The sequence below is a fragment of the Hermetia illucens genome, chromosome 4, assembly GCF_905115235.1.
Source record: "Hermetia illucens chromosome 4, iHerIll2.2.curated.20191125, whole genome shotgun sequence".
NCBI classification, from domain to species: domain Eukaryota; kingdom Metazoa; phylum Arthropoda; class Insecta; order Diptera; family Stratiomyidae; genus Hermetia; species Hermetia illucens.
In genome coordinates, this window is record NC_051852.1 from 168,520,881 (window position 1) to 168,539,722 (window position 18,842).

Genomic DNA, 18,842 nt, shown 5'->3' on the forward strand with positions numbered 1-18,842 from the left:
TGGAGCGGATCCTTGTCAAAGAACGTAGCCAGCAGCTGGGTTATTTACGTTTACAGAACGAGGGGTACATAGAAAGTGACGAAGAAACAGCAGACCATTTGCTTTGAGTGCAATTCCTAGGCAGCTGGATAAAAATTGGCTATGGGAAGGATACCCAGAAATAAAACCAAACATGAAGGAGAAGAATAAAGGGAAAGTTACGGTGCAGGGCTTCGGAAACCCAGTACCGGCGGTTTTAGGGAGGGACAATTGGGCTCCTGGCCGTCGATAGCCAACGACCGCAGCGCTGCAGTAGTGGGAACCTTGGCGACTGTGACATAAAATGTTACAAGCGCGATGGATGGAGTAGAACTGCTTCCATTGACGAACCCGTTCAGAAGAAGCTTGATTCTTCGTAGATCCCCACCGTTACAGGCACAAGCCCCCGCGAATGAAAATACTACTTCCAAGGAGGAGAGTGTATCGGGGTACGGGAAGGAGGAAACAATGCCGGATAACTGCTTGAGCAATATAAAGTGCAGCGACAAATCGGGAGCTGCCTTCATCGCACTAGATAATAAAAACCTAGAGTTATGGGCTTTTGGAGAACAAGCCTTCGAGGAAATAATGGAACACTCGAAGAGCGAAGTTGAAAGGCGTCCACATTTGCAGCTGCTATGTTCCACCCAGCGTTGCACTTGCCGAGTATGAACAGATGCTTGCCGCTCTGGTTTTGAATGCAAGAGGATGTTGGCCGACCATAATTGCAGGCGACTGTAATTCGTGGGTTCTTGAGTGGGGGAGTCGGACAAGTAATGTGAGGGGGGGGGGGGGGTGTTCTCCTCGAAGCATTCGAAGACTGGCGTACTGGCGAATGTTAAGGCCTCGCGCACTTACTGGGGAAGCGGTCTGAGGTCTATAGTGGACCTGCCATACGTGCCGTAGAGTCGCTTGGCATGTTAGTGAGGACTATACTCACAGCGACCACCAGGTAATCAGCATGGAAATCGGATCGAGGTCGAAAAAGAGTTCCCGAAGAATGCCGAGTGGTATGCTCGGCCGGACAGCGAAAGCTTTTGGGGGGGACACGTTTTCCGCGGAACTCAAACCTGACATAACTCTAAATGGTACGACTAGGGAAAAAATCCACCGATGGGTGACGGAAACATGCGACGGTACTATGCCTAGAAGGCGATTGCTCCCCAGTAGACAATCCAACTGCTGGTGGAACAACGAAATCGTAAGTTTTGCTAACCACATTTTTCCGGGCAAGGAAGCTTTACCAGAGGTCGAGAGGCAACTGCATGGCTCCCTAAAAGAAGCCATTCGGAGGAGCAAATAGAACTGCTTCAAACAGCTGTGTGACCATGCCGACATAAACCCTTGGGGCGAGACTTACAAGCTGATAATGAATAGGCTGCGGAGATCACCCCAGGTGACCTGTCCGCGCCTCCTGAAACAGATTGTTACCACTCTGTTCCCTCGCCACCAAAAAAGGGGACTGCAAAAACTTGTCCGGCTAAATGAGGGCATAATGCCTCCAGTAACTGTGGAGGAGCTGCGCGAAATATGTGGATCGGGGACAGTGAAGCCCATAGTGTTTTACGTAGGCACCTGTCGTGAGACTTAATCCTACGGTCCTCTTCAGACATGAATTGATTTTGTGACCACAATCAGAGCCCCGCTGAGACAAGCAACAACGGTACCAGTCTATACCAAGTGCATGGCTTAGCATTCATACTGGTGGATGCAAGAATTACCTAAATCTCTACCGAACTATGGAGTACGGCACCCGTGTTGATACGCAACACCACGTCGAGGCCCGAAGGTCTCTTCTCGCTTGAGCACAACCACAACCACCATGAAACTCCCACTAGGGGGGCCAACCGCAACTAACCGAGCTGTCCTCACATACAACAGGAGTTCACCCGAAGTATGTGAGTCCAGGGGCTTTTCCGGTTCCCATGGTACCAGTATACCCCTGGTAAGGTTTCGTGACCAATTTGCCACTTCAGATGAGTCCCCGTGCAGACTCGGGTCTGATCGCCCTAATTAGGTCTTTGGAGCATTCGCCTACTGAATCACGGCCGGCAAACCAAAGTAATTACAGCGTCTCCCGGTGCCACCACTATGGAGGTTCTCCTCGACCACTTGGTTTTGGTTTGGCCGATAGGGTTGCCGCCCCATCTTCCTCGTCGCCACCTCTGAGCACCAGGATCGGGGACAACAAGGCCCCAGGTTCGGTGGCCAATCATACGATCATACGCAAATTTGGAAATTACCTAGCAAACATCAGGTGGCCCTGATGCCCGCCGAACACATGGTTTCTAGATTCGTTTTTGAAAAGGCATACTCCGTCGTAATCTCCAAAAGAGAAAAATAGTCGAATATCAGATTACAGACTTAATCATCTTCACCGATGGGATCGGGTATAGGGGTGTTCTCGGGAAATCCGATTATGGACCTGGCCGACCTCTCGAAAAACTGACAACCATATTCCAGGCGGAGACGCCATTTCATTGGCGCAAGGAAAAAGTTTTGCAATAAAAATAGAGGGGTCGTATCATTCCAATTTGTCCTGACAGTTGGACAGCATTATCAGTACTAAACATCAAAGACATATCAGTTGGTGTGGAGTTGTCATTAGGTGAAACTTGGCCGACTGAACGAAACATTCCTGATATGGGTGCCGGGGCACTCAAACATCGCTGGTAAGTAGGAGGCTGACAGACTGGCTCCCCGAGGGTCTGCATCCAGCTTTTGGAACAAGGACATCCACTGTCAAGTCTACTTTGAAGAGTGAATTAGCAAGGATTCACGCAGCGGGGTGGAGAAATTTGAACTCTTGCCGGGATATAAATCCTTGTGAAAGAACCTGGGGCCCCAGAGCGGCATTTTTATTTTCCCTTAAGAAATAGGACATGAAAAATTTAGTATAGCTTTTAACGGGACACTGCTCCATATGGAGAAGATTGCCTTGAATTTAGACATTTGGCGACAAAGTTGGTAAGATTGAGCATGTTGGAGGCAGTGGACCTACGCTTAGCAAAGCTGTGTTGCTCTCTCACTATATGGTGGCTAAAGTGGGCGCACAACCGGCCGCTGATATATCTTTCTAAGATTTTGGAACAGGAGGAGATGAGGGAAATGGGACGGTAATTCTCGCCCAGCGTTCGATCGCCATTTTTGTGAATGGGGATGATGAGAGCCTCTCTTCGAGGTTTTTGTTGAAAATTAGGGATAGTGTAAGGAAGATGGACTGACCAGTTTTAAGCAAAAAACAGGTTTGGAAGCCCATCGTAGTCAGGGCTGACATTGGCATCAAGTTTGCCAATGACGTACTCGATAAGGAGAGGGTAAGAAGAGGAATGGTAGGTGATGCGGGGCAGGCTACATTCGCTAGCGGGAGGAAAGAGGAGGAAGCAAAGGTAAAATAGACTTTGGAAAAGTAGCGGCAAAGTAAATCACAAGATAAATGCGGGGAGTTAGCTAAGGGGCCAGAGATTTTAATGGACGGAGGGGTTAGCTGGGCAGGGCAGCGAGAATTGCGAAGGTGAGACCAGAAAAATTTGAGGTTTCCGCGTTTTAGTGAGTCTTTAACACTGGTCAGATATTCGTTTCTGGACTTACGTATTAAGGATTTAATCGAGGAACGCAGAGTTTTGAAAAAAAAAATGAACTCAGTATAGTTTCTAGAAGACTCCTCGTAGTGTGTTTTGACAAAATTTTTTTTGGACTTTAATGGTGAACCAGACTAGGTAAAAGCGTAAGCACTTTGGAGAGGAGGGAACGTAACAGGGAGGAAGATCAGATAAAATGGTGTAGAAGGTGTTGAGTGCTTGGTCACACGTTAATCGAGAGAGGAGGGGAACCTAGTTGGTTGCCGCCAGGGATGAGTTCAGACCTTCGAAGTTCGTAGAGTCGGGATATCTGAGCATCGAACTCGAGAGCAGGATGATGAAAGACAACGCACAGGAATGTTAGAGAGGACAAGGTCAAGAGTGCGATTTAAGTTGTTTCTAGAAAGCTTAAACTGGAGGGCGGCGCAGGTGTACATGAAATTGAATAAAGGAAGAGAAGAATGGGTGGAATTATTAGGGAGAGAGGAAAAGTCAAGAGAGCAGATGAGATTAAAGTCGCCACAGAGGATGAAAGGAAGTGAGGGTAACAAAACGATTAGGACTTGTGATAATCTGTCGAAGAAATTCTCGTACAGAGAAGGGGAGCTGAGGGAAGGAAAATATGCACAGGATATGATAAAGGGGTATACGTTTGGCGGAATGACTCATATAGTGACAGAATCGTAGGTGGAGAAGGAGGAGGAAAGATGATTTCGATGCGAAGAGGAGACTTAACAGCTATTAGGGCTCCTCCAGTTGTCTTGTCAAGCGTAGCGTAATCTCTATCACAACGAAAGACAGAGCAACCTTCAAGGAGCTCGGAATCTAAAATCCTGTCATCCAACCAGGTTTCAAAAATTCGGATGACGTGATGCTGGAATGGTAAGGCAGACAGTTTGAAATCCGACAGCTTGGTCCTTAGACCCTCTACATTTTGATAAAACAGTGTGAAGTTGTCAGGATCATTTAAGTTCGGCGAGACAGGCAGGCGGGCCCGAAATTTTCATGAAGCTTGGTACTCTGATAAGGCTTGACGAAGACTCTCTGTGGCGAAAAGGGAGATTGGACGCTAGCATCGAAGTCATGGGGATATGTCACTTTGAAGGAAGCTATCACTCGGTCAGGAGAGCCATCCTTCGTCAACTTCACACATGAGAGAGGTGACAAAATTGAGTTGACTTTGCTCTGATACAGGCCAGGATTTCGTCGGAAGGGTGTAAGGCAGAGTACGCTAGCCTCGACATAAACAGTTGTTTCGGCAGCGAGGCAACGTTCAGCTGGGGCTGCTCGGACGACATGAGATCGGAAAGGCCTGGGGTTCAGCAGTGGCGATGCTGAGTAGCGAACACGTCCCTCGGATGAAGGCCGATTTTTAAGTCGGGTTGCGGACGTCGTCGGGCTGGTACGATCTTTTCCAGACGCATTGGAACAGTACGTGGCAGATAGAGGCGGAGAATTAGTCGACCGGCCCGACTTAGGTATGTCCGACATTATGAATTTGTAGAGGGTTGGAAAGCAAGTAATTGGTCTTGTGTCCGCGGGTTACTGCACCGTGTCTTTCTTGAGCCCGTCATCCACGTTCAGTTCGGCCTGTCGGTTACGCCGGCAGAGTTCGCCATTCACCCGGCCGGCTCTGTACGTGGAATGTCTTGAAACGAGAATTTGAGATATTGTGTGCGATAGAGATGTATTTTTCATCATCATTTTTGATCACCAGCCGCTTGAATAGTCAAAATTGACAGACCAACTGCATGCCATCCACGTTACGGCCACCAGTCAAATGCGGACTTTTCAGGGGTAACTGATAGGCTGAACTGAAGGTGGATAGCAGGCTTTAGGTATAAGGTAGGGTGGATGGAAATTCCTGCTACCGACTAATTACCTGGTTTATGCTGGGTGCCAACCAACCAACTGATATTGTTTCAGGATTGTAGGATTTTTTTTTCTGTGAAAGCCATTGAGATCATGTTAGGTTCTGGTAGTCTCTTGTATTGCTTGTTATTTCCAACCAAATTCTCATCTTTTCTCTTTCATTTCAGACACGAATTCCATAAAAACTGCATCGATCCGTGGCTCTTGGAACATCGAACGTGTCCTATGTGCAAATTGGACGTACTGAAGCACTATGGTTTTGTGGTGGGTGATCCCAACGTTAAGATTTCGCCAACACAATTTGTGCCGAACGTGAACAATCCATCATCTCAGCCAGAACGTTCTGCTAGTTTAAGTAGTATTGTAGATGGCGCAGCAAGTGGTAGTAGCCAAGTAGTAGTGCATAGTCACCATGTACCGCATCAGCAACAGCAACAATACCAACCCCCGTCCGCAACGACTGATCACATGGGCGGCGGCGGAAATAGTAGTAACAGTAGTAGCAGTAGTCAAATTAGTGGTATAACTGTAACTGGTAGTCGACAGGTGACCGATGTATGATCATCGATCATCCTGCGCTTGAGTTTGTAGGCTAAGTGAAGCAAGTGCGCACAATGCGTTTGTTGTATAATTGTCGTCCTTTTTTTAAAAACAAAAAAAAATTAGAAAAAAGAAAACTTAACAAAACTTAACGCTTAATTTTTTCTACAATGAAATAATATTATTATGAACCTTACATATACTGCCAAAATAAAAGAAACACTGAAATGAAAGCAAAAAAACTATTTAAGTACGCATGTATCTTGTATTTGATCCGTGTTAATCTTGTACCTGCGCAGTACGACTATCAGTTTGCATAGTCACCCTTGATTCACATAATTTACTTTTAACAATTATCGATACTGAGGGGCAATCCACAGTAAGTTGTACAGAATATCTGAAGCTTCACATCTTTCCTCCACCGATTGATCAGCAAAAGATACTTTATTCGATTTAATGTAGAAATCTTCGATAAAGAGCAAATGTTGACCCGCATTTTGTCATACATTCTGGTATTGAAGGCCAACATACCCTTGTGACTCTCACCTTGCTGAGAAGAAGCTTTAAATCTGGTCTAGTCAGAAAATCCCCTCGAAAGATGAGGATTTCTTGAGGAGCTTCATTTCATGTGACATATCCTGATTGCTTTTCATTATCTTCTTTGTTTCAACCACAATTGAGAGAAAGGAGCTATGCAGATGTGACCACCCCATCTGAGTTCATACGAACAGTTACAACGATTGCATTGAAGCTCACTAGCTGTCCTTTTGAGGGTATTCAGCCTGAACATAAGGGAAACAACTGCTTCAGTTAGCGCATTCTGATATAACTCAGTTTATCGACTCCACGTAAACTTACAGTCTAGTCCACAGCAAAGGCCTAAGATCTTATTTTACAAATTTTTAGGTACATTTCCTAGGATAGATTCAACTAAATTAGTCGATTATTTTCTACAAATAATGTAAATAGACATATTATTGGTTAGGAGCTGAAAAAGCGTGATAGGAAAGGGTAGCGAACTGCAACTCATCATATTGAGCTATAGCTTGCGGTATGAAAGTTCTGGGGGGGTTTAACGTAAGTACCTGCCGTGAAGGCATAATCCCACAGTCCTCCTCGGACACGGATTGATTTTGGGACCTTAATCAGAGCCCCGCCATGCAAGCACAGCGGTCCTGGTTTATACTGAGTGCAGGCTCAGCATTCATACCAGTGGATGCGAGGCTTATCTAACACCTCTGCCGCAACTAAGGGGCACGGCACCCGAGTTGTACAGCGCAACTCCACGCTTGAGCTCCGAGGAGCTCAAGCTCAACCACCATGAAACTCCCACTAGGGGGCCCACCGCAAATAACCGGACCGAGAACACATCCTCCAGGAATTCTCCTGGAGGATATGCTCTCAGAGGGCCATCCCGGTTCGCATGGTACCAGATAACCTCCGGTGAGGCTTCGTGGCAGAACCATTTCAGATGAGTCCCTTGCCGACTCGGGTCTGATCGCCTTCCTCGAGTACGTGGGGACGGAACTAGCTTGCGGTATGAGGTATTTGCTGAAGCAACTCTTGACACGAATAAGGGTAGAAGGTCCGAAGCAGGTGGGATGTATTTCGTGAGTTCGCTGATCAGCCACGCAGACTACTTTTGCTACTAATGCCGCGGTTTCTTCCCGCGACTCATTTTGCTGTTAATAAGTCACTAGTTAACGAACTCAGTCTTACGCGTATATATTATACATTATCTTGTAACGAGCCAAGGACTTTTATTGTTTACTTTACAATTATAATTTACTTTGTTTGTGTATGTATAATTTTAGCGAATATTTCGTATTTTTTATTCGATTTTAATTTATATATATACATTGCTCTGATATTTTGAATCAAACATAACAATGTTAAATATATTCATTACTTTTCGATCATTTTTCGGTTTTTTCTTCAGTCGTCCTTCTTTCTATTTTCTTTTGTATCTTAGGCTTTGTTTGGCATCCCAGGACCTGGAGAACAACATTCGTTGGTTTCTTCAAAACTGTCAATACCACCCCCATATTTAGTTACATGTATTCTGTATCAGTTTGGTCTAACACAGCTGCCCAATCACTCATCCTTCATTAAAGGCTATTCATCCAACTGTACAAAAGTGGTCTTCGCCTTCATCCATTTGGTGTTAATTTTTCACTCCTCTGTCTTTTAAATAAAAATTTCCCCCCCACTTACTTAGGTAATTGGAAGTGAGGAGAGCATCTTAGAGTTAGATTTGGATGCTGAAGCTCAAGGTCACAATCCACAGGATGTTCGAGATCAACTTCGGAACGGGAATGGAGAAGAGACCGCTCAATCAATTACAATAACCATATCTCCTGTTGACTCCGAAGATCCACACAATGAAATTTCTATGGGATCTCATATAGTGCGACGGTTATCTTGTGAAGCAGTATCTATCGCTAGACGAGTATCAATTCCAGAGCGTCCAGTTTCTTCAATGTCACATTGTCCAGCCAATGAAAATCATTCGAATCATTTGTTTTTCTTTCAAACACTGACAACAACAACAGCCAATAAGACAACAAAAGGCGATTCGAAATGCGGGACAGAATCTAATTTTCCGAATTTAGGCATTTCGAAGAAACAAAAGGTGAGTTCTTACATTCTTAGTGGAAATGGGAAAGCGGTTTCAATTCAAGATTATTAAACAAAAACTTCCGCGCGCCAGGAGGTATTACTTCTTCTTCTTTTTCTTCAGCCTTTGTCCCGTTTACAAGCGGGGTCGGCTCGTCGTGATCGGCTTCGCCATTTCGCTCTATCGAATGCCTGATCTGGGTGCAATCTCGAGTCTTTCAAATCCCCATCTAGCGTATCAAGCCACCGTTGTTTAGGTCTGCTTTTTGGTCGTTTACCATCAACTTCGATGTTCAGACCAATCTTGGTAAGTGAATTCTCGTTCTTCTCCATCGAAGACGCCTCTCTCGCAACTTTTCCACGATCGGTGTAACCCCATAACGGTCGCGGATATCCTCATTTCGGATGTGATCTAAACGTGTGACGCCACTAGTCCAACGTAGCATCTTCGTCTCCATTACCGCAAGACGCCGTTCATTGTCTTTTATAGTCGGCCAACACTCAGAACCATAGAGAGCGACTGGACGGATGACATTGCGGTAAATTTTAGATTTGAGACGTTCGTTGATACGTCGATCACAAAGAACACCAGTTGTGAAACGCCACTTCATCCAGGTTGCGTTAAGTGGCGTTCCACAACTGGTGTTCTTTGTGGTATTACTTACTTAAAAATAATTAAATCTAACTAAGTCTAAACTTAATCTAACAATAAATACTTAAACCTACTATTTACAATAGCACTGTGGCGCGGCAGGATTCGCAGCTTTCGAAATTTATTTCGAATGTTGCGAATGCGAACAAATAGATGGCGCGGAACTTTCCACTTTGTAGGGCTCGCTACGGGAGTGGAGGACTAGCGATGAAAGTGTGCCATGAGTTGGGGGCAGAAAGAACCACATGGAGACAGATCGTTCTCTTCTGCCTCCAGCCTTAAACGACGACGGATCGCTCGCGTTGTTCAAAAAGTGTTTCCGTTATTCTTTCCCTTCCTGAATTATTTTCGATTGTTTGAATAAAAGTTTTAATTCGTAACGACGTCATTTGCAATTTGTCATTACTCTGTGCTCTGGTGTTATCGTGTTTTTCCTTCCAAATAAAATGGAATTACGCTCGGAAATCGTTAAGCGGACTAATCACACGATAGAATCAGCATCAACACGAAATACACCAAATAAAAACAGAAATCTCTGCACCCCTGATTTCTGTTGCACAGAGAAGCTTGGACTTGGACGTAATCGTGATAGGAAGCAGACTGGTGCCATTGCACAGCACATTGCATGTTCTGTGTTAAGCCTCGGTGTACCCCACCAGGCGTTGGGAATCAAAGAGGGAGGGGATGGTGGGTTTAAGGGATTCACTCACTATTTGGCAGGACCTTAGGAAGTTGACCAATGGGAAGGTGTTATCCTGTTGGTAGAGTTGCCGGATTAGTGGATTTGGGTGATTCTCCGTTCTTTCGAAGAACCGTTCCACCAAGTTGAGAACGAATTCTCGAAGAGGTTGTACTTTGGCGCGCCGATAGACTTCGGCGTTTCTTCCAACCTTCTTGGTCTTCTAATTATAGGAAAGGCCAGTGCAGTGCCTTAAAATCCGGCATTCGAATGCCTCACATTTGGACATGGTTCGGGTGGCGCAAGTGATCCACGTGGACGCTCCATAGCAGATAATGGGTCTGATCAGGGTCTTGTACAGAGTCAGTTTGGCCTTGGTGCTGAGTTCTACCTTCTTTCGAAGAAGAAAATAGATCCTACTGAGAGTACCGCATGCCTTACCGAAAGCGAGCTCAAGCTGTGGCTTGAACTTAAGGAGTTCGTGAAGTTTAACTCTAAGGACTTTATGGTCTGCCAATTGCTCACTATAGTGTTTCCGATCTTCATTTTTAAACGTTTAGCTTTTCTGCGGATTCCTCTAGAACCTAGGTATCTAGATTTCCTCCGAAAGGTGCAGAATTGCGTTTTGGCCTCATTAATTTTAATGCCTCATTACAGGTAATATTTGCAGAGGTCTTTCACATATTTCTCCACTGCTTTCGCTGCCCTGTTGGGATGGAGGCTCGAATAGAAGATGAGAGTATCATCGGCATATTGAATAAAGTCTGTGCCGGTCTCGGGAGTTGGGACGTCAACCGTGAATATATAGCAGAAGGTGGGTCCAGAAATGGATCCTTGCGATACTCCCGGAAAACTCATTTCCCACGCTGACATAGAAATACCTATCTTCGAAGAAGCTTAGTGCAATTCTAATTATCGGAACTGGGAACTAAAGATCTATTAGCTTGTAGATTAGTCCATTTACCCATACGGAGTCGAAGGCCTTTTCTAAGTCGAATGAACATACAACGGTCTGCTTATTATTGACGTTAAGTCTTGCTACGACAGTGTCGTGAAGGTAGCTAAGTGCATGTTGTGTTCCGTGTTTACTGTGGAACCCGGAACCCGGTGGTTGGGTATAATCTCTTTGAGATTGCAATATTGGATTAGCCCGATTGTCCACGTTCTTTCAAAGAGTTTGCCTAGATTGGACAATAATGATACCGGTCTAAAGTTGTTGGGTTCACTAGAACTGCTTTTTCGCGGATCTTAACTATTTTAACTACTTTCCAGGTGGTGGAAAAGTAGCCATTATTTCCGTTGGTTTTACCGAGGAGTTCGTTTGGGAGAATGTCACTAGCTTGTTTGAATGCCTAGAGACGAAGTCGGCGATAGTTGTTTCAACCATCGACACTATTGCCGAATTATTTTGAGGCGGAGGGGTATTGAGCTGAGACTCAAATCATTCCGCAAGCACTTGCGCCTTTCTAGCGTCTCCACAGATTGGTTCCCTGTTCCTGGTAAGAATGAAATTACGGAACTTATTTTTCCCTCGCTAGCCTATTTATATGTTGAAACATATCTGGCCCGGGCTTAACATCGGCGAGATTACGGGTTAATTCTTTATTGCGGAATTGCCCCACCATTTGCCGGATAATTGTACTCAGGCAATTAATCGGGGAAAACAATGCTTTGTATTCAGCATTGACTTTATTTCCATATTTATGGAAGTTGCGCTTGAGGTTCCTGTGCCAAATTTATCTGACCTTCATTTGCAGCATGATGTCATGCAGGAGTTTGTTGTATACAAACTCATCAACTTTGATCAGCCTGGTATTTCTGCGTGTAGCAGTATTGAAGGCGTCTGTAGCCAAAATGATTGCTTCGTCGATTTCTTTGTCCGACAGATTGCGATCTGTAGCGAGTTTTTTCAAGTTCAACATTGGTGCTAAATCTGACTTGAAATTGTCCCAATCAGTGTGGGCGAATGATCTGATGGTTACCTTAATTCGCTTCTGAAGTTGTGAAGTTGAGGCCATTTTGAGTTCAACTGCAAAATGGTGGGACATGCCTGGGAAAGTTTTACAGGAAGTTACCTGAAAATTTTGTTTGGTTTCGTCAGACAGCAGGAAAAAGTGAATGATGGATTGACTAGCGGGTCTTGTCGGAGAATCCGGCGAGACCACCTCAAGGTTGGGTGGCGTGAAAGGGTCGTGGATCCAGTTGTACAGGGTTTTCCCATTTACATTTTCTACCTTATCGCCCCGGGAGTTGTGCCGTGAGTTAAAGTCGCCACCGAAGATAAGATATTTTGATTTTAACTGGAGATCGCCCAAGACCTTTAAGCCATGGCCCAGTTGCTCACTTCGGGAATTGCATTTGGTATAAACAGGACCTGACGACATTGCATCTGAGCTCTGGAAAGCGAAGAGCTGGGACCCAACACTGTGGCTCAGTGAATTCTTTAACCGGGTTATTCAGGAAGGAAGAACACCATCTGACTGGCAAGAAAGTACCACTGTTCCAATATGGAAAAAGAAAGGTAACCCAGCAGAATGTTCAAATTACCGTCCGATCCGGTTACTTTCCCATACCATGAAGATTTTTGAACGCATTCTTGACAACCGTATTCGCGAAATTGTTGAAGTAACCGTGAATCAAGCCGGATTTGTCAAGAACTGCGGAACTACTGACGCAACACAGGCTGCGCGGTTACTCATGGAGAAACACGGTGAGTAGCATCGCTCTCTTTACATTGCATTTCTGGATCTCGAGAAAGCGTTTGACCTGCCCATAACTGATCGATTTAAATATCTTGGATCAATGCTATCCGCCAATGAAGAACTACGTTATGAAACTGCTTCACGCATTAGCGCAACCTAATGAAGTCGCATTCCACAACTGGCGTTCTTGATGATCGACGTATCAGCGAAAGTCTCAAATCTAAAATTTACTGCAATGTCGTGCGTCCTGGCGCTCTCTATTGTCCTTAGTGTTTGCCATTGGACTAGTGGCGTGACGTTTTGATCACATCCGAAATGAGGACATCCGCGATCGCAGTACTCCCGGCTATTATCTGACTATAAAGCGCTCATCTTTTTGCCCGTCCACTTCTCTATGTAGCTTTTATGTGTGTGTTTGAAGATACTTGCTCTTAACTTGGTACACCTCGCGCCACTCACCGAAGTCATCTGTAAATGTTATGAAGTATCGTTTTCCAACTAAAGATCCTGTCCTTAACGGGCGACATAAGTCTGAGTGACAAATCTTGAGCAACCCCCTGCTCTTTTCTGTACGTTGTTTTGCCGTTAATTTTCCTCAACGGTAGAGATCCTCCTCGAATAATTTGTTACTTTAGTTCTATATTACCATTCGCTGTCAAATGTAGCATGCCTCTCGGTTTAATCGTCTGCCACGCTCGTTCTTCCAGCGTTCCGCGTCGCCATACATTTCTGAATATCTGTCAGCAGTCTGTCAGTTGTACACTCTTGTCATCAGTGTCTCACTTTTCGGCTTCTTCCAATTTCGCGACCTCGACCTACAGATTTTCCATTTGGAAGTCGACATGTTCGCTGAGTCTCTATTAGGTTTCAAACAATTAGGCATCCAATGTTCACTGTTGCCACATATGAGTTACCTTGTTGTTGACTGCAACTGTTGCTTGAGTAGAGAGCGTTATTTGTCGCTTCGAACAACTCAGCGAACATGTCCGGTCTGGATTTCACGACAAGCTTAAGGGCCCTATTCGCCAACCCATCCAGACCCGGAACTTTGTTATCTCCTATTCTAGGGAAGATCTCCAGCAGCTCGTCTCTAGTCGCTGGCGATATTGCCGTCAGATTCAGCCACTTGCTGGGAGAATAACCCCAGGGTACTTTTTAACAAGAGTGAAGGGCACGTGATCTGTGGGAGTGAATGGCCTCTGAATCGCCCAATCACGATTCTCCACAGGTTTACGTCCGCTTCCGAACAGAGCTTCTTAAAGCATTCCTTCTTGCTGCGTTGGTTGGCGAGCTTGAGGGTTTTGCGGGCTTCCTTGTAGGCGCGCTCTTTTTGCCCTGGATCGAATCTGCCTACCGCCCTCTGAGTCGCTCTTCTGGCTCGGTGACAGGCTGAGTGGAGGCTGGCCAGTTCAGTATTCCACCAGTAGTTTGGTCTTCTACGTGCACGTGCAGGACTGACAAAAGTTAGGTCTACGATTGAGCCAGAACCCCCTTTCAGAAAGGTGTTCTTACTGTGCAAAAGCGTCTAATAGACTACGACCCCTTGCGTTGAGAATAAGACTGTCAAATATTTCCTCGGATTCGGACAGTGTTAGACTTGATGGAGCGTGGCAACTGTACACATATACCCATGGCAATTTCTACCTTGCAATCGTAGGTGGTCTACTCGAGTAAATCCTTGCGACCCTGCAATGATTGAGGTTTATTTGAATGAATCTCATTTTTTCGTTGAAGTCAGTGCCTTCCTAAATTCCGCACTTCCCTCCTTTCCGTCGCATAATAAGTATTTGGGATCCCTCTTACACTCTTTGGCAATATGGCCTTTCTCCCCTCACCTTCTCACTACCATTGATCGGACTGATCAATGCCGCTGGTGCATGCCTTCGCAAAATGACCCAACGCGAGGAACTTGAAGCACCTCTTTAGGGAAATCTGCTCTCTCAGACGGCAAACAACACATTATATTTTTTTTCATCAAATATAGTCATATAGGATGTCACTTTAAAGGTCTCGGTTAGTACTTTCCGAAGCTGGTCTTAGTTTTGACATTTGTCGGAAAGGTGGGGAGTGCGGGGGGTTGAAAGTGTGACCATACCATTTAACTAGAAACTACCCAATCGAAATATTTGAAAAAAAAAATCAAGAGGCTGCCACTATATGGCACCTAGGCTCCGAAATACGCTCCATACCGATATTTGTTCAAATAAAGTTAATAATATTACATTACTATCCTTGTTGAGACGTGGCTAGCACTTCATTCATACAATCCGTGCTAATTTTTTTTTCGGTGGAGGTTTTTAGAGTTTGTGTTGTTTCCGCAGGAAGGAAGTTTTTCTGTTACCGGACGAATTAAGCCCTTGAGTGTTTAACGTAGGTACCTGTGGTGGAGACTTAATCCTACGGTCCTCTTAAGACACGGATTGATTTTGTGACCACAATCCGAGCCCCGCTGACACAAGCAACAACGGTACCAGTCTATACTAAGTGCATGACTTAGCATTCATATTGGTGGATGCAAGAATTACCTAAATCTCTACCGAACTATGGAGTACGGCACCCGTGTTGATACGCAACACCACGTCGAGGCCCGAAGGTCTCTTCTCGCTTGAGCACAACCAAAACCACCATGAAACTCCCACTAGGGGGGCCAACCGCAAATAACCGAGCTGTCCTCACATACAACAGGAGTTCACCCGAAGAATGTGAGTCCAGGGGCTTTCCCGGTTCCCATGGTACCAGTATACCCCTGGTAAGGTTTCGTGACCAATTTGCCACTTCAGATGAGTCCCCGTGCAGACTCGGGTCTGATCGCCCTGATTAGGTCTTTGGAGCATTCGCCTACTGAATCACGGCCGGCAAACCAAAGTGAGTACAGCGTCTCCCGGTGCCACAGCTATAAAGGTTCTCCTCCGCCACTTGGTTTTGGTTTGGCCGACAGGGTTGCCGCCCCGTCTTCCTCACTGCCACCTCTGAGCACCAGAATTTAGGAGAGCGAAGACTCTGTTTCGCTCAGGGCACATATAGTTGCGACATGCAAAAGAATGTAAGGGGCTATCAGATATTAGTCCCTTTCAAGGCCCATTTCAGCACTTGTTTTGTTATCCACATTCAAAAGATAATTTTTAAATCTACAGCTGACAGTGATATGATCGATTTGGTTAGATGCTTGTAGTCGGTTAGTGAAAACCCAGCTGTCCTTGTCGCAAGTCCTTTGCTCCATCAGTGTGCCATCAATGTTGTTGTTTCGGTCATCAAAACCATGTTTTCTCGTCAAGTGTTCGAGCAAGGTTTTCTCAGAGCCTAGCTTGACATTCAGATCAGCCATTAAGATCACAATGTTATTTTTAGGAAACCTCTCGAAGTCTGCGTGAAATTGGTCATAAAAAGGTTCCTTTTCTTCTTTCCTCCTCTATAACAGAAATCCGCGTTGATGCGCAAGACTGTACAATTGTGAGGCCCTTTAACTTGGACAGAAATCTTGCAGTGGAGGTCATGTCAGAAACCAGCACCCAAGTAATGAGAGTGCCCCTTTCGGTAACCCTCGGGTTTCGAGAGTAAAAAACACAGTACTGAAAGGAAAAGAGGAGTACGCTCCAGATTTCCACAATCCCATTTCGCTTAGGCTCAGGGTATGAACTGGACGGCTCATACCGCTGGAATTTTTTCTCTGGTTGGAGAAAGCAACCATTCTGGGAGCCCTCCAGACCATTGTTAAGGAGAGTGCCTAGAACTAGAACCATTCATTAATCATTTTAGCTAAAGATCCTTGAGGTTGGTTTCTATCTGGGGTTTTGTTGACTTTTGAGAGCAAGGGAGTTTCGAAAATTGCAAATTGTTTTGTAGGTTAAATTTCTATCCCTTTTAGTTGCGTTAGAAGCCAAGCGGAGAATATATTGAGTATATTCTGAAGCCCCAACTTGAAACTATTTCAAGGATTTTGCTCAATATTTTATATAGTGACACTCAAAAGCGTGCGCCAATTCGGTGTCATAATTTAATTGTTGACCCTATTCAGGCCGTGTGATAAAAAGAGTTAGGCCTAAAAGGTGAGACTTTTAATTTTCCAATTTCACCCTAATATTTTCGAAATAAACCAATGGCTTTAATTTCATGTATCTCTTCTAGGAATCAGTGAGTCTCCCGGGTACATTGAAATTCGTTAAAACTACGCCAGGCTCACATGGCAGCAACAATTGCTACGCGAAAGCAGCGGCATCTGACCTAAAGCACATCGCAACCCGCTTAGAGAAAGGGAATCCTGTGGTTGGGAATACTTGTCTTCGAAAAGGAAGCGACAATGAACTATTGCTGACCAGGACCGAATCAATTTCAACCGATCCACCATGCGACAGCACCTCGGATCCAGCAGCTTCTTCCAACGATGCCTTAAAGGATGACTTGCAGGAGGGCCAGGACAACGACCAGCCAGCAAATTAATCCGCCGAAATACAACATAATCACCAATTTAGCGATGTCTAGTTACAACTTTAAACTACCAATATATGCATTGGAAAAATCAGAGTGTTCCAATTAAAAGGATTTATCTTGCCGGATCCTGTAAGAAAGGAGACTTGGATCTTTCCTTAAGATTGAGACAATCTGGCTTTTCTGGTAAAGTTAAATTTCGAAATAAAATATTTTTGAATATCCGCGTACGAAGTTGTTTTACATGAGTTGTGTGTGTTTGTGTTTGAGGTGGGGAGAGGCAGAGCCTCTGAGCACTCAGAGGCTCAGTTTTTCGACAAGATGAACTTTGCAGTATGTTTGATTGGTTCTGACAGAAAGGGTTTGGTCTGTCTAGCAGCATTAAGGCTTCACCACCTGCCATCATGGGAAGCTTGTTGCCAGTTTTTGATAGTAGCATCAGCCAATGCTACCGACACCCCAATTGCTGGTTCCGGTCCGGACATGGGGGAAGTTGAAGCCTCTTTTGCTAACGCATCCGAGATTTCATTTCCCTTCACACCACAATGACCCAGAGTAAATCCACCATATTGAATCTGGAAACAGAATTCAGTCGGTTTCTACATTCCTGAACGATTTTTGAAGTGATCAAAGTACTACTCAACGCCCTCAATGCAGCTTGACTATCGCTACAGATTGCGATGCGCCTGCCCTTCAATCGCTCGTCAATCATCCAGGTTGCAGCCTTTAGGATCACATACACTTCAGCCTGAAAGACCGTTGTGTATGGTCCCAAAGGAAAAGCCCACTTCTCGTTTTTATTCGAAAGGTAGACTCCGGCTCCAGAACCATTTTCTGTCTTTGAGCCATCGGTGTAGAAGACGTCAGAATATCCTGACACGCATTCTTCTGGTTCGTCCCAGTTTTCTCTCCGTTTACAGATAACATCATATCTTCTACCAAACAGATGTATGGGGATCTGAGAATCGGAAGGCATCGCGAAAACTAGATTCAGTTCTCCTAATGACTCTTCCAATGCTTTGTGCACCCCACGTCCATTGTTTTCCCATAGATCTAATCGAATAAACAAATCCAAGGGCTGCAAATTGAGTAATGCATTCAGAGCTGCGTCGGATGTGGTGCTCATAGCACCCGGGATACCCAGACAGCAAAGGTCCGCCTACACAGCCCATAAGCTGCCAGAGCTCATTTCATCTTTACTTCTGCATGTTTGTTCCAAAGAAGCTTCGTGTCTAGATATTTCCCTTTTTTGGAGAGTTGAAAGGTTGTACCCTTCATCTCTGGAAGGCAAAGCCCATTCAGTTTCCTCCTTCTTGTAAATAATACCATTGTGGTTTTATTTGGATTTACTGAAAGTCCATGCCTGAGACACCAACTGTCAATCAAATCAACGGCACGTTGTGTATTTCTACACACCCTTCAGAGATCTGGACCAACAGCCAGAACAGCCACATCATCCGCATAAGCTTGAACGTGTATTGGCAGATTTTGCAGTTCGTATAGTAGTGAGTTGATCAGCATACTCCACAGAAGTGGCGATAGCACACCTACTTGAGAGCAACCTTTCGTCGCTTCCGTTGTTAAGTAGCGATCAACACCCACTTCAGCACACAACAATCTCTGCGTTAGCATAGCGTAGATCCACTTTATTAGAGTTTCGTCAACACCATTCTCTCTGGCGGCATCGCAGAGCTTTTGGAAGGGCGCACAGTCAAAAGCCCCTTCAATGTCCACGAACACCCCCATCGTGTACTCAC

At 45.1% G+C, this 18,842-nt stretch overlaps 1 protein-coding gene across 1 annotated transcript in view; it reads left to right on the forward strand.

The window, feature by feature from the left end:
* LOC119653798 (protein goliath) overlaps window positions 1–17,315 on the forward strand; it is a 167,078-nt gene extending 149,763 nt beyond the window's left edge. The window contains exons 6-8 of the mRNA XM_038058812.1: window positions 5,639–5,735; window positions 8,230–8,643; window positions 16,786–17,315. Coding sequence (XP_037914740.1) covers window positions 5,639–5,735; window positions 8,230–8,643; window positions 16,786–17,097 — 823 coding nt within the window. The 3' untranslated portion in view covers window positions 17,098–17,315. The remainder of the gene's footprint in view (window positions 1–5,638; window positions 5,736–8,229; window positions 8,644–16,785) is intronic.
* The last annotated feature ends 1,527 nt before the right edge of the window (window positions 17,316–18,842 follow it).